Source organism: Anguilla anguilla, chromosome 11 (genome assembly GCF_013347855.1).
Source record: "Anguilla anguilla isolate fAngAng1 chromosome 11, fAngAng1.pri, whole genome shotgun sequence".
In the NCBI taxonomy this organism is placed as follows: Eukaryota; Metazoa; Chordata; class Actinopteri; order Anguilliformes; family Anguillidae; genus Anguilla; species Anguilla anguilla.
In genome coordinates this window covers 28,345,608-28,362,198 of record NC_049211.1, presented here as the reverse complement: position 1 = coordinate 28,362,198, position 16,591 = coordinate 28,345,608, and the positions used below count along the sequence as shown (strand labels likewise).

Genomic DNA, 16,591 nt, shown 5'->3' with positions numbered 1-16,591 from the left:
AGAGATGCTGCTTTAATCTCATTTGGTCAGTCTACAAGCACTTATACAGGGGTATACATTTTCATTTTTTCTTTTTTTTTTGCCATTCCTCTGAGCCTTTTGCAGAAAACAATAATCATCATAATTATCATCAAAAATGTATTAATGGCAGATCTCTCTTCCTGAGAAACACAGCCCATTTTAAGACACTTAAGTTGCCAAATCCATATATTTTCCAACAGACTAGGATATAACTGCTAGGAAAGTGGCATTATGTGCAGATATGTCCATATTACTCATCTAGGCAGCTGGACAACACTTAATCAAGAAAAATCATAATATTAAATAAATCAAATATAACATCATTTTACTTGATGCACACACACTATTGCATCCACATACAAATGTTCTCACATACATTGTTTTTGTATTGAGGGTTTCGGTAATTCACCAATCCCAAGTTTCCATGACTGCATCCATACTACTAAAACTCAATAAATATAAGCAGTTGTCAAATTATGCATTAATAACTTAGTAGGAAATATGACCATTTGATGATGATGATAGTAAAAAAACGGGCAAAGTGTAATTAACAGGGCAAATAACAACATGTGCTGTCACTACCTGTGTCACTGAAAAGCCCTTCTTTGAAGTCTCAAGACAATCGAGACTCCTCTTTCGTCTCTTCAGCATACTTATGCTCTCCATTTTCCCAAGCGATCACCCTCTCCAGTTCACTTGGCCGTTGCCCTGACAACTCGGTCAGTCTCTTGGCAACAGACATAGAGACCATAAAGGGGTCAGTGTGAAGGAGAGGGTATGGGACTGGGAGATAAGGGGGGGGGTGGGTGAGTGGGGAGGCAGGGCACACCCTGTGCAACACTCTTTTACCATGGCTGAAAAATGTGGTCACACAGATGCTCAGAAGTGATACCCCTTTTATCAATAGGGTCTATTTATAGCACATATAATTATACACATTCATGCAGATAGGCACACACACACACACACACAAACACACACACACACACACGCACTCGCACACACACACACACACACACCCACACACACAGTTAAATGCAAAAGTATTGGGACAGTGACATAATTGCTTTTAAAGTGCACACTGTTGGCATTAATTTGAGGGTATTATATCCATATAGTGTCAATGTTGGCATCATTAGTTCATGCACAAGAAAGCTACAAAAAACAGGTCTTGAGTTCATTCTAGGTGTGTCATTTGCAGTTGGAGTCAGTTGCTGTTGTCTCTCAGCATGAGGCCCAAATAAGTGTCAATGTCAGTAAAGCAGGCACAACACTGTAAAATGAGATTAAATCAATCAGAGCCATAGCCAAACACCGGGTGTGTCAAAATCAACGGTTTGCTACATTTTTAGGAGGCAAGAATGCACTGGTGAGCTCAGCAATAGCAAATGACCTGGTCGACCTTAGAAGACCACTGTACCGGATGACAGATGAAGAATACTTTCAATTTTGAAGAAAAGCCCCTTTTGTTGAAGAAATCAAGAACACTCTCCTGGAGGTACGAATAAAAGTTTCAAAGGCTACCCTAAAGAGAAGAGAACACCAGCATAACTCCAGAGGGTTCAGTGCAAGGTGCAAAACACTGTTAGCTTCAAGAACAGAACAGGCAGGTTAGAGTTTGTTAAAAAGTACTTAAACTACAGTTCTGGAACAAAGTCTTATGGACAGATGAGATGAGTATTAACCTGTACCAAAGTCATGGAAAGGGGAAAGTTTGGAGACAGAAAGGAACAGCTTATGACAAAAAAGCACCCCCTCTCCATCTATGAAACATGAGCTTCACCTTGCAGTAGACCAATGACCCAAAACATACTGCTAAAGCAACCAAGGAGTTTATCAGGGCCAAAAAAAGTGGAATAATCTTGACAGACTAAGTGAATTACCCATTCTGAATTCAACTAAACATGTGTTTCACTTGCTGAAGACAATGTTTAAAGCAATGCCCCAGAAGCAAACAGAAACTGAAGATACCCAGGAAAGACACCCAGCATCTGGTTATATTTTTAGGTCACAGACTTCAGGCAATCATCGAATGCGAAGGATTTGCAACCAAGTACTAAATAGGATGATTTTATTTCAGATTATGTGAATGTGTCCAATTACTTTCGCTGCCCAAAAATGGGAGAACGATGCATAAAAAGGGGATCTACATTGCTATTAGCTCCCATTTACTCCCATTCATTTTCAAAACAAATTAACTAAAGCTCAGCACTCAAAAATGAATGGGAGTGAACAGGAGCTAATACCAACATTGATGCAATTACAAGAGGTGGGCTAATTAAATTTATTCACGCTATACAAAAGTGAAGTATCGCTTTAACTTAGCCTTTTGAATTCTGCTCTGAAAAAATATTGAATATCAGTAATATAATTCAATTCATTGCTTTTTTAATATTTGAAATAAAATATTTTCCCCCATTCATGCATGCTAGTCCACTTACTGGAACCATGTATATTTAATGGGTTGGCATTTGAAATTTGGCCTAGGGCATCAAATATACTTTGACCACCACTATACATACAAAGACATGTGCACGCACACACACACACATACACACACACACACACACACACACATTTGCACATACGTATATATCCAAAAATGACTCTCGTTTAAGACATTTTCAGAACATAGAACTGGGAACACCCTTTCAATTTATATAAACAATTTAAAAAACACAACTAACCCAAACATATTTTTCCATGCCACTGGTGCTCACAGCAAAATCCCCAAAACCAAAAATGCTGTCATTTAATTAAAGAACTCTAACCTGAAGTACACCTGTGTCTGTTGTGGTAATGCCCACCCCTTCCATCTCTTCCTGTTGGCTGGATAGATCAAAGTTAACACGCAAGTCATTTAGGTGATACCATCTCACAAGGCAGGGGGCCGTTCACCATGCTTGTGAATGGTGACCATACTTGTGGTGAATTATGTCTGTAATTCACATGCATATGGTCTAATTGTGTCAGTGCTGTACTTTTCCCGTTCATATTCCAGCCAGGCAATATCAGCCCGATCTGACTTTGGCAGTAAATTCAGAAGTGTTTGCTGGATGAGCCACTGGAAAATGATCAATAATGCTGCAGATTCATGCTCTTTTCATTACAAGCAGTTGGGCATAAAATGAAGCTGCAGTAAGATAACGGGGGGGGGGGGGGGGGGGGGGAGAGACAGAGAGAAAAATGAAGGAGAAAGAAAAAGAGAAAGAGCAACTGTGAAGGAGAGGGAGAAAAGAAAAGAACAGACAGATATTAGAAACCTGATCACTGGCCATCTGGGAAGCCTCTTTTCCGGGAAATGGCTCCTGCCCAGCCCCTGCTAAAGAGTTATATCACATTAGGACAGTAGCAAGGGGAGGCAGAGATGAGGGGGGAGGATGGGTAAGGCTGTTCTGAATTTAATATGATTGACTGGATTATGCTCTGAGGTTAATGCACTGGAAATTAATTACCAAGGCAACCAGAGGCAACAGGCTTGTGCTGGAGAGCACAGCGTGATCAGAACTGAGGCAAACGAGGAGGAGTGACTTAGGGACAGTGCACTGTAATTTGCTCATAAAAATAAACACATTTCCTCCTATTCTCTAGTGGTTAACTGGTACAAATTTGTAATGCAGATAGAGTGCATAATGCTGGTAGCCTAACAGGTATGGATTGGTGAGTGGGATTTATTTATTTTTTCCATATTTACCCCCTTTCTTCCTTTCCAATTTTGAAATTAGCTGTCATGCTGCTCAGGATAATGCAACATCCCACATACTATCACAAGCACCTGTACTTCTCCAATCCATTCAACTTCCCACCCTACAGTCAACACACAGTACTGCAGGAGAACTAGTGACCATTTTATACCATAATAGGCCAAGCTGTAATACAAGAGGGACAGCGACTATTGTACATCCTACAGGCCACACATAGTACTATAGGACAGTCAGTAACTGCTTTAGACCCTTCAGGCTACACACAAAGTCTACAGGAGAGCCACCCAGTGAGCCAATCTAGCCGAAATCAAGATGTCTAGATGGGTGGTTATCTAGGTTGAGAGACATTCTGACATATAAGGTTAACTAGGTTAATCCCAATATTGCTCTGGCTTTACCCAGCTATAGTCTGACTGGGTTCTAGTCGGCTGGAAAACTTTCACTTTTTCAACCAAATGTAGCCAGGTTTTCACCCTGAACGTCTAGGTGGCATTTCACCAACTTTTCACTGACTTTTTATCACAAAAATGTGCACTGTGCACTGACTATTTTACACCCTATAGGCCACAAACAATATTAAAGGAGAGGGCTAGCAAAGATAATAACTGATAGCTTGTGCAAGCCTGACATGTCATTTGGAAGGATCAATGGAGCAGTAACCTGGTAAACCAAGCCAAGCGCTGCATGAATAAGTTACTATTAACAGTCTTTAAAGCAGAATCCCCCAGCTATGGCCCTGCAGAGCCACATGGTCTGTGCTTGTTTTAGTATTCACCTGTAAATCAGCAGTAGGTTATGACCCAAGAAGCAATGTAAAACGAGTTAGGGGTTTAGCTGTATATTCAGGTGCTTTACCTGATCAAATCAATCAAGTTCTGAGTAAAAAATGAAAACCTGGAAACCGGTGACCCCTGGTGTCCAAAGTAACTTGTTGCAACACCAGGAAATCTTTGTTAAGGGGCCTGAGGGTGGTGGCTAGCTTATCTGGAAATGGGGGTGGGGTTAAGCATTATGACCTCAGAAAGATGGACAGGAGTATTATATTGCTAACACCTTAGCTTCAGTGCCTTATAATCGAGTAAAAAGTCTGTTGGCAGGGTGGTACCCATTTTTCACATCTGATATCTACAGTATGCCTTTTCTTTGGTCTGGTCTCTCTGTCTTGGCCCGAGCTCCTATTACTTAGGGGTATTACTTTAAGTATTTTTCCATTTAAAATGTTATAGAGTGCAAAATAGAGCAGAATGGGAAAAAGTGATTGTTCACCCTTATGGAAAAGGAATATACTACAATGTATTGCAAATATGTACATAGAGAAATAACTGAATAATGATAATGATAAATATATTTCATAGCAATTAGAATTATTTAGCAATATCTGAAAACAACAGTGATTTCTATATCTGTCTATATATTATGAAGTGTCATTTCTGATATGGATAATATATTTCAACATTTTGCAATAAATTCCTTTTCCATACTGGCTAAAGGTCTCTGATTAGCATCCGTTGGTGTACTTATGTTATGCTTCATCACTAAATGTGAATATAGGCATCTTTTTTCATATTTTTTCCCCCCAGTGTTTTAATGGGGCATTTTCCCTCAATGCAGATCTGATTCCACCAAATGTTTAATGATGCCCTGTCATCAAACAGGTGGGCCTCTCTAAAGGAAGGGAGTTCACTGGGTTCAAGAGCCAGTCCAGTGCCAAACCACGAGACAGACATCTTTCCGGTATGGTAGATAACAGTACTGACAGAACCGCCCCACCCCCACCCCCCATCACATCCACGCCTCTCAGAACCTGACCCAGCCTTTCAGAATATCAATTCAGCACACATTCTTTAGCTGTGCAGAGCTGTTTGGTCAGACAGGAGTCAGATTTAGAAGTGATTGGATTTAATTCAACATTGGATTTACTTCAATATTGCCTTCTGTAAGTGGGGAAACCTTCATGCTCTCTCTTAATAGTGGAGTTTATTGGTATACCATTAAATTGCAGGAATTATTCTTTTACAGATAAATAATTCACTTCAGACAGCAGACTAAAAAATGTTTTCATTAAAGGTACAAACTGCTATCAGTATTATTCTGTTGTTCAATGTAGCTTGTGTGGGCGGGTTAGGCGGCCTGGTAAACTTTATATCGGTCTGACCACTTCTGCATTGATGTGGGCCGCACAGAGCAGCAGCTGGGGAGATTGTACATGTTTGTGTGGGGCAGATCAAGGACAAAAGAAGGAGGGGGAGAGAGAATAAGAAAAGGGAGAAGGAAAGAGGACAAGAGAGGGTGAGGGAGTATTGAGGGTTGGCTGTGGGGAGACAGTGCATTGATCAGGGAGGAGGTCTTGGATGCCTTCCCAGAGCTCAGGAGAAGGGGAGGGCAGGGGGTGGGGAAAGGGGAGGAGTCTGGGACAGCTCACTGAGCGCTGATGGACGGGGAAAGGGCCTGGGCTTCTTCAGGCAGGCGGCAGAGGAAGAGATGGGACATCCCACGCACCCCGCCCCCCTCCAAGTAGCCTATTAAAGCCCAGCGCCGCTCCATCCTCTGTCCTGTTGCTCTAGTGCCCTCACCCAGCTCCCAGAACCTCTCGGAGTCCCAGGGAGACAGAGAAACAGATTTTTTAAGGGAAGGAAATTTCTTTTAAAAAGGGAAATAAAGAGGAAAGCAGCCATGAGTTACTCAACCGTCCGCACCTCTACCTCGTACCGCCGGGCCTTTGGACCAACCACGCCCATGAGCTCCTACACCCCCATCTCCTCCTACGCCCCCGCCTCCTCCCGCCTGTCCCGCTCGGCGGGGCACCACCGCAGCTCCGCTTCATACCTGAGCTCCGCGTCGCCCCTGACCTCCCGTTCGATGGGCTACAGGGTCCGCTCCAGCACGCCCGCCCCGCGCATCTCCTACGACAAGGTGGACTTCTCCCTGGCCGAGGCCACCAACCAGGAGTTCCTGGCCACCCGCAGCAATGAGAAGGCGGAGCTGCAGGAGCTCAACGACCGCTTCGCCAGCTTCATCGAGAAGGTGCGCTACCTGGAGCAGCAGAACGCCGGGCTGCAGGCCGAGCTGGGGCGCTACAAGGGCCAGAAGCAGGATAGCGGGCGCGCCAACGACGTCTACCTGCGCGAGCTCCGGGAACTCCGGCAGCAGCTGGAGGCCGTGGGGAAGGAGAGGGACCACATGCAGGTGGAGAGGGACAACCTGGCCGAGGACCTGGCCCTGCTCAACCAGAGGTTGGTGCAGGGACGTGGGAGGGGCGGGGTGCAGGGAAGTGGGTGGGGGCAGGGTGGGGGCGGGGGTGCACGGGTGGGCATGAGGGGCATGGAGGGTGTGGACCAGAGTCCGTTTTGATGGTGGCTACACAAGCAACTGTGCAACCAATGAGGTTGTCCCAGATTTGGTCCAGATCTGACAGGGTGGTGCCCACTTCTGCAAGATGGCTTCCTTTTATTTGGAACCCCTGTTTTGTGCTGAACGGGGGGGGGGGGGGTACAGGGGACAGGCATCATGGACAAAAATAAACTCTTATCTTGTTACAAACAGAAATAATGCCTCTCGAAGAAATGCATCTTTTAACTACAGTCAAAATGTTGGAGGAGTAGGCTGCTATGCAGGTGGCACAGAGGTGTGAACCATACAAACCTGTTTTATACGTAATATGCAGTCATGCAGGTATATTTCAAATATGTATATTTTAACTACAGCCCTTTCCGTGGTCCCAAAGTGGACTGCAGGGCGGGGTCCGTGTCCGTAAAGTGGTTTCGATTTTGCAGGAAGCCCTGCTTTGGGCACGTGGTATGAGTTTTCTGAGGTCGGTGCCTGCAGTGCCAGTTTGAGCAGAGAGACTGAATGTGTACTGAGTGAGGTTTGGTATTTTTTAAGACCCTCCCTGCACTCCAAACCCCAGCTAACCCCTGCACACAGCCTTAGACGGAACAGGGGTGCTCCTGCAGGAGTCTGGCTCTCGCTGTGGGGAGCGCTAGTAATTAACAATGCTGAGCACGGTCAATTCTCATGCTGGTGACGCGATGGGCGCTGGTCTGCTGAATCACCCCAGATACACTCCTGCACAGCGAATCCACTTCTGCATGCAACAGTGGTCCAGGACGGAACAGCCAGCATTTTTCAAATGTAGAAAATATTCTACATCCATTTTTCAAATAAATGTAGAATAGTTTCCAAATTCATTTAATTTCCCAGTTTTCAGGCATGCAGAAATAGTTCATATATGTACAGGTAGCACATGAAGTGTCACTCTCTTTACCATCTAAGGAAAAAGGCGTTGCGTATGTTAGATATCTGCGGTAGAGTCTGAACAGCTCAGAAACACCACCCCTTGTAATAAACTGAAAACCACTGGGAGTTACTTTACATCCTGTAAGAGTTTAACAATGGTTTACTGTATGTGATATTGAATATTTAGAATTTAATCATACATATGTTATGAAAATATGAAAAATGGGTCTGATTGTAATCAACACTGAATTTTAGCTCTAGGTTGGGGTCAATTCTGTAAATTATGGATAACATAAAATACCGCAAGAGTAAATTCCCTGAATTAGCTAAATGGAAATGGGAATGAGCCCAATCATCATTAGTACATATTGTTTAAGGCTGGATCTTCTTAATCCAGTTGGAGGTTTTGTTGTGATATAGAAAAGTTCCTACATCACAGGAATGATGGCAATGCTAAATAAAACAGCAACTGAAAATTGCATTTGCATTAGATTGAAGTTTATTATGTCAGCTACACGACAGGGTGACAGTATAGTATTGCAGAGAAGCAGATGGTGTCCTGCGTGTCTGCAATGAGGTGTTCGGAAGGAGGGGTGAATGGAAGAGGAGAAGGGTGGGGTCTGGGAGGGAGGGAGGGAGGGAGGGGGGGAGAGGGGGAGTGGTGTCAGAGATGGAGCGATGCTGAGAATGGAACCAGGGGAAATCAATGCGTTACCGGGTCCGGTTGCCGGGGCCGGCGCGCCAAGAATGCCATTAGAGTTGGGGCCCCCGCGGCTGGGTCATGAATTAAAGATGAGTCCCCTTCTTTGGCCCGTTCGGCCATTGTTAGGGGCTGCAAAAACCCGAGGACAGGCCACGGTCTCACCCTAACCCTTACCCAACCTCCTCGACCCCCCATATTTCTATTTCCACTAGGCGGTGTCAGGACGGAGCAGATGGGGAACGGTGTCGAAAAGTTAGATTGTAACAATGGACAATTCTAACAGTGGTAATGCACATATCCATACTGTGAAAGGAACAGCAACTCGTATGACTGCACTAGCTACAGAAAAAGGGAGGGGCCCAAGATGGAAATCCAAACACAACGATGACATCATTATCAGTGACAGAGGCAAAAACTTACATTCATCACATCATTTAGTAAGATCTCATATACAGAGTGACGCACCTTTTACATATAATCCATTTATAGAGCTGCATATATACTGAAGCACTTCAGGTTAAGAATCTTTCTAAAGGGATTCAGAACTTTAGCCTCAGAGTTACATGTCCATGTTCCTAACCATTATGCTATGCTGCCTCTTATTATTATGGTTGTTTATCAAATCTATTACATTTCTGGCACACATAAACCATACAGCAACTTGAAGTTGGTAGGTTATGCAGCAGATCACCCAATGGCTGTTTGCTCTTTGGTGTGTGTGTCATGGTAATTCATTGAGGCAGGTAACTAAAACTAGCTAAATTTATGAAAATACAGGGCAAACGGCTTCCCGTAAGGGACATTACATTACATTACAGGCATTTGGCAGACACTCTTAACCAGAGCGACGTACAACAAAGTGTATAACCATAACCAGGACCAAGTATGACGAAAACCCTAGAGAGAAGTACCGGTCCAAGTGCAGGGAACAACCGCATAGTTCAACTTGGACCCTGAAGGTTAAACTGATTAACACTAACACAACGAGAACGGCAACAACGCAGTCTATGGAAAAAATACAAGCAGTAGTTAAGACAGTTAATGCACCTAAGTCACCTACGAAACAGCTGCCTAGTTACAACCCTAAGCTTACAGTCATTTACAGGGGGGTAGGGAGTGATGGGGAGAGGTGCAGCCTGAAGAGGTGAGTCTTCAGTCGTCGCTTGAAATGGGTCAGTGTCTCAGCTGTTCTGACCTCCACGGGGAGGTCATTCCACCATCGTGGGGCCAGAACAGACAGGAGACGTGTTCTGGAAGAGGGGGAGGTGCCAGGCGTCCTGAGGTAGCAGAACGGAGGGATCTGGCTGGCATGTGGGGTTTGGGACAACCATTCTTGCCTAAATGCGGGGTATCCTGACTTATATGGGACTATTTGGAGCTCTACTCATGTTTGTGTCTGTTGCCAGGAATGGACAGTGGTCATTGGAGCAGGTTTTGAATAAACATCCCCCACCTTCCTCAGCTGTTTGCTCTTTCTCACATGGGGGATTTGGGGGGAGGTCTTTCAAGAGCTCTAAATCAATACATTTTAAATATGTTTTGTCAAGAACAAAACCTGCAGCTTGACAGGTCATGTTAGCTGAGACATTTTGGCATTGGAAAAGGCAGAAGTCTTATGTGGGTTTGGTGTGAGCTTGGAGAGAGCACGCATGTTCTGACTCAAGTCAACAAGCTCTGGAGGGAGGGGCAGAAGCCAGGGAAGCATTGTGTGTGCTGCAGAGAAGGGCATATGGGGGTGAGGTGGGGTGGGGAGGGTTTGTGAAATGGCGGGGGACCCTCGAGGGGTATGTGTCTGAGACTCGGAAGCAAGGGGAACAGTCAGCTTTGATGACATCTGGTTTGGAACGACAGCAGTGAACCTTGCCCTATTTGACCTCTACTCCTAGCCTGGTAAAAGCTGGCAGATTGCATCCTGTCAGAATTAAGACATTTGCCAATAGACCATCCCCCCTCCCACCTCCACTGGATGGACGTGGGCTTCATTTAGCTGGGTATCCTCCTCTGTTCACACGCTCACGTTTGGATGCTGTTTTATGCATATTGCAGTGTGTTTACTGTGAATTTCACTCTTCTTAAACCCTCATCTTCTCTTCCAGACTAGAGGATGAAGCTCAAAAACGAATGGACGCTGAGAACAACCTAGTTCTTTTCCGCAAGGTAAACGGCGTCTTTGCAAGATAAACCCGCGTAACAGACAAACTGCGAGAAGGAATTTGGCCTAAATTACAGTAGATTAGATCCAAGCTATGGAGAACAGGAACTGACATTTATTTTGAAAAGCATCTTTATTCATGGTGATTCAATGAGATATCAAGACATGTTTTTTGATGAACATAATTTGTGACTGTATTTTGCTGCATTTGTTCATGGGTTCATTTTCTAGAACTGACTGACATTTTTCCCAGAAAGCCTCGCTCTGATGTGTGTGCTTATAAAGAATTGTAGGGACACAAGAATAGAAGAAAGCTCATAATGACAAAAACAGGCCATTCAGCCTCTCTAGACCCATTGTATACCTACTGTCAAGAGCCGGAGATCAAACTGAAGTTGTGGGCTGCCGTAGTCTTTACACATTGTTGTCACTGGCCATTTTAAGCCTTGGAAACACGGTGTCCAATCAGTGACTTGCATCAGTCATGTATGTGTTAAAGCACACCAAAACCCAGTAGACACTGCAGCCCCCCAGGACTGGAGTCTGACACCAGCATATCCATCACTGTGTCAAGCCTGGACATGAACATCCCCAAGGGTCTCTGCCACAGGCTGTTCAATTATAAGTTTAACAAAAGTCCAGGATAATATCCTGCCTGTAGGTAAATGATTTTCTGGACTGTAAGATAAACAGCTCATCATTTTCTTGGAGATTGAGATCATTGCTCTAGCATCTGTTTCGTTCACAATATCATGCTGACAGCCAGAGCTTTTTGAAAAGGAGGGATCTGTCATGTTCTCCAGGATGTGGATGATGCTACTCTGTCCCGTCTGGAGCTGGAGAGGAAGATTGAGTCGTTGATGGATGAGATTGAGTTCCTGAAGAAGATCCATGATGAGGTGTGTGCCTACCCCCCCCCCCCACCCTTCACCAAAAAAAACAATCATATTACAAAATAACCAGATCATATAGGCATGGTAAAAACAACTTGTCACAATGATGTTATTTTCCAAAAAAGGCACAAGATCAGTGGAACTCTCCAAAACCTTGCTCTATGTAGATAGTTCAGTTCTTTATAAATGTTCCTTGTGTATAAGCTTAGCAGAGGCAAGCAAAGAAGCTAGATTTACTGGAGCAATGCTCCTTAGTAGCCTTCTCAAAAGCACCCTGTTGCGCCCCATGTTGGAATCAACCCTGCAGCCTGTATGTAACCAGGCCGTAGCCATTTCACCACACAACCCTGCTCCACAAGGCTTGACTCCCCTCCCACATCACACCCTCCACCAAACACACTCTTCCCCTTAGCCTCTCTACCACACAGGCCTAACTCCCCCGTGTTTTACGCCATACCTCCTGCAGGAGATCCAGGAGGTGCAGGTGAGCGTGCAGACCCAGCAGCTGCAGGTGGAGATGGAGACGGCCAAACCGGACCTGACCGCCGCGCTGAGGGACATCCGGGCCCAGTACGAAAACATCGCCTCCAAGAACATGCAGGAGGCGGAGGAGTGGTACAAGTCCAAGGTGAGGAGGGGACGCAGTGTCCACGCGCATGCTAATGAGCTGCACAGTCTTCGCCAGTCACACACAAGAACGCACAGGCCCCTGCACACACTCTCTGGAAAGCACGCTTAGCGCAGCATTCACACGCAGATGCGGTCCTCATCTCACAGCGAGGGGGAAAGTGGTGAGAACACCTGTACAGCAAACTGCACCTCCAGGTGAATCCTTACTGTGTGTGTGTTTGTGTTTGTGTGCGTGTGTGTGTTTGTCGGCGTGTGTGTGTGTGTATGTGTGTGTGTGTTTATGTTCTGCAGTTCACTGACCTGACCGACTCTGCCAACCGGAACACCGAGGCGCTGCGCCAGGCCAAACAGGATGTCAATGAGTCCAGGAGGCAGATCCAGTCTCTGACCTGCGAAACGGAGGCTCTGAAGAGCACGGTAGGGCCCTGGAACAGAAGGGGGTGGGGACAGGGGGGGAGGGGCTATGGCATGGAGAGTGGATAACACCAAAATCCACAGTCAGCAAAATCCACAAAATAGCATTAATATATACATTTCCCTTCGCCTTTTGTTTACACCTTCCAATGTTTTCTTGTGTCTTCTTTGTCTCCCTTCTGAACACCGAACCCCTCTTGCCACTTGGTGCCCTCTGGTGGCCCGGCAGAACGAGGCGCTGCTGCGGCAGATGCGGGACATGGAGGATCAGTTCGCGGTTGAGGCGTCCGGGTATCAGGACACGGTGTCCAGCCTGGAGCAGGAGATCCGCCACCTGAAGGACGAGATGTCCCGCCACCTGCGCGAGTACCAGGACCTGCTCAACGTCAAGATGGCGCTGGACATCGAGATCGCCACCTACAGGAAGCTGCTGGAGGGGGAAGAGAGCCGGTGAGGAGGGGGCGAGGGGGGCGAATTGTCCCTTGTTTGATTTGGAGAGGGCAATGCTGTCCAGGAAATGTCCTCAGGGTAGAAAATTGTGAGAGTAACGTGTCGTAACCACTACCCTATGTCAGAGCATCAGTTCTCAAACTCAGATTAAAGGGGACCATCAGGTAAAAATGCTTGGGAACCCCAGTGCATTTTAGCATGTTCGCTGCTACTTCCATCGCTCACATAGACATTAGCAGGTAGAAACAAATGTACCAAGGATGTGTCACAGAAGTTCAGTCATTCATTAATTAAACAGTTATCCAGTGATCTATACACCTAATATCTCTCTCTCATCATTTTCCACACGTCAGTGCAACTGAACATTGACAATTCAGGCGTTCATAATGTCAGATGTGGGTATAAAGTCTTACTGGAGGGTGCGGCCTTGAGTTTTGTCCTGACTGCACCTCTTCTCTGTCTCTCTATCTCTCAGCATCACTGTCCCCATTCACAACCTGTCCTCCATGAGTATGCGCAACTCTGGTGAGTCTGTCAGTCTGCTCACAGACACACACACACACACATACAGTATACACACACACAGGCGCACATACACGCATACACATACACAAACACAAGCACACACACACACACACGCACACACACACATATACTGTATAAACATACACACACAGACACAAGCCCACACATACACACACATGGAAACATACACATACACACAGCCATGCACACCACACACACATATACAGTTACTTATGCAGGCCCACACAGACACACGCACAAACTCACTCACAAACACACACACATGCGCACACAATCTCACCAACTGCATTTATGTAATGTCAGCCCAGCCATGGGGGGGGGGGGGGTTACATCCACATGCCATGGACCCCATTTAATGTTCAGTCCCATAGCAATGCATGTCAGATATCATCTTTAGTCTTTTTAGCACAGTAACCATCCCTTTCTCTCTCTCTCTTTTTCTTGCCCACCCAGATTTTGACCACCCTCCAACCACGCACTCTAAAAAGACGGTTCTTATAAAGACCATAGAGACCCGTGATGGGGAGGTGAGTGAGTGAGTTTAGCTATGAAATGTCTAGTCTCAAGTAAAGACATTGTAAATGGAAGCAGGTGCAGCTCTAATTTTACCCTGTAAGTTAAAAACAGAAGTGCATTGATTACGATGTTTCAAGAACTGCATTCATAAATAAACCCTGCAGTTCAGTTATTTTCATTGTTAAATTCATGCAATGTGCACATTACAGACTTTTATAGGTAATTATCAGGGGGAGTAAGTGAAATAATATTTTTATAAAATTAATTTACTGCCTGGTACACCAACATTTTCAGAGTTTTGTTTTAGATACACATACCTCGTGCATCAGCGTACCCAGAGCTTTTCCTAAGATTGGTTTATCGACTCAGTAGCAGTAAATACTGTAAATAATGAAAAATCGACTAGGTCGTATGAATGTAACATTGGACTGTGTGTACTTTGGTTTTAATTGTATTCGATTTCATAATGCTAGGCCAAATATTTTCTGAGTGAGTGAGCAAAATCCAAAAACTGTTACATTTACAGTATAGCAGCTCTCTCTTAATCTACCACACGGACAATGTCTTAAGAATGGCAGCTAACACAATGGCGATCTTGTGCCAGAACGAAGTTAACATCTGCTTTTCCCAGACGTTAAAAAGCAGCCGCAATTAGCTACCTTTGCTGTGAAGGCCAGCAGCTATGATAAATCAACTGTAGCAGATCATATGCATAGACTTCCATTCTCTCTTCCCATATTTCTGCTGTCCGTCACCAGAACACACAAGAATATGCATTAACCCTAATGTGCAAATTTTAGGTATGCCACTTTTCTCTCATTTTACCAGCGCAAACCTCCACTGTGGCACCTTACTAAATATGGACAAACGTTTTTTATGTCAGTAGCATTTATAAAAGCCCCGAAAATCCTTACTAAATATGTTCTTAAGTGTCTAAAAACACCATTGAGTGCAGTATACATGCAAGAAATAATAATAACAATAACTTTATTTGTATAGCACATTTTCATATAAGGATTGTAACCCAAAGTGCTTCACATATCGAACATACAAATGTATTTTCATATAAAAGAGCCACATGGCAAAACAGAAATAGACAGACATAATAGAGATTTTAAAAAATGAATAATGGAAGTACAGAGATACACATACCCGTGACTGTTCTAAAGTTGAGCCTGTATTAATCCCCGCCCCCTCTTTCTCTATCCCCACCCCCCTCTCTCTATCCCCGCCCCCTCTTTCTCTATCCCCACCCCCTCTCTTTATGCCTGCCCCCTCTCTCTATCCCCGCCCCCTCTTTCTCTATCCCCACCCCCTCTCTTTGTGCCTGCCTCCTCTCTCTATCCCCGCCCCTTCTTTCTTATACCTGCCCCCTCTCTTTGTCCCTGCCCCCCTCTCTCTCTGTCCCAACCCCTTCTACCTCTGTCCTCGCCCCCTCTTTGTGCCTGCTTCTTTCCCAGGTGGTGAAGGAGTCCAAAAAGGACAGAGAATTTGACCAAGATGCTTAGACAGTGAAACCTGCCATTTGTTCCAGTCCCAAAGGAAGAAAAAAAGAAAGAAAGACAAAGAACAAACATAATGTCAACACCCCCCTTCCCTGTCCTGACCTCCCACCATTCCTCTGTACCTGTACAGCCTCGTTCATCCATGAGCCAAACCCATAGCCTGGATGGAGTTTAAGCACGGCACGTGATAATAAACTGGGATGATATTCCCACCTGTCAGCTGGCCAGGTGTGAATCTCCAGCAGTCCTCTTTTACCTGCTTCCGTCTGCTACCATAGAGATCTGCTCCTGGAGAGCCGCAGGGTCTGCTGATTTCCATTGTTGCTTTGCTCTTAACATTTATTAAAGTATTAAAGCAGTCGATCATCCGTTAATAGGTTAATTCATTAACACCCCACCTTTTTGAGTGTGAATTAGCTGATGACTTACAGGTGAAAACTAAAAGCAGCAAACCTCTGCAACTGTCCAGGACCAAGATTGCAAACACCTGCACTAATGCAAATACGTTAGCCTACATGTTTCATATTTATTATGCTGAGCCCTGAGGAAAGGAGAGGTGATGCGCGTCCATCCACTGTTGCTTCTGGTTTGATATGAATGGTGTCTGTAGCGTAGCAGCCTGCTTTATTCTCCCATCATGCACTGGGATCCCTCTCCTTTTCAGTAATTATGCAGTGAGTGAGTAATTATGCAGTCCCCCCCCCCCACCCATCCAAGGCCTATCTGTAGCACTACCTTCCCCACTGTCTGACTGGACAATATGGCTGATGGCTTGTCTTTATGAGAAAAAAATGATAATAAAGTTATGTGGAACAATCCTG

At 45.1% G+C, this 16,591-nt stretch overlaps 1 protein-coding gene across 1 annotated transcript; it reads left to right on the top strand.

The window, feature by feature from the left end:
- The first annotated feature begins 6,398 nt into the window (after positions 1-6,398).
- On the top strand, positions 6,399-16,591 carry LOC118208621 (peripherin-like). Its single transcript, XM_035383470.1, has 9 exons — positions 6,399-6,958; positions 10,761-10,821; positions 11,620-11,715; positions 12,176-12,337; positions 12,631-12,756; positions 12,983-13,203; positions 13,679-13,728; positions 14,203-14,276; positions 15,726-16,591. The coding sequence occupies exons 1-9, from the start codon at positions 6,399-6,401 to the stop codon at positions 15,771-15,773; spliced, it is 1,398 nt and encodes a 465-aa protein (XP_035239361.1). The 3' UTR covers positions 15,774-16,591.

Bases quoted from the DNA above. Each gene is read 5' to 3' on its own strand.
- LOC118208621 (XM_035383470.1), top strand. From the start codon at position 6,399: ATGAGTTACTCAACCGTCCGCACCTCTACCTCGTACCGCCGGGCCTTT. The intron at 12,338-12,630 runs GTGAGGAGGGGA...TATGTTCTGCAG, and splicing joins AGGAGTGGTACAAGTCCAAG to TTCACTGACCTGACCGACTC. The intron at 13,729-14,202 runs GTGAGTCTGTCA...TTGCCCACCCAG, and splicing joins CATGAGTATGCGCAACTCTG to ATTTTGACCACCCTCCAACC.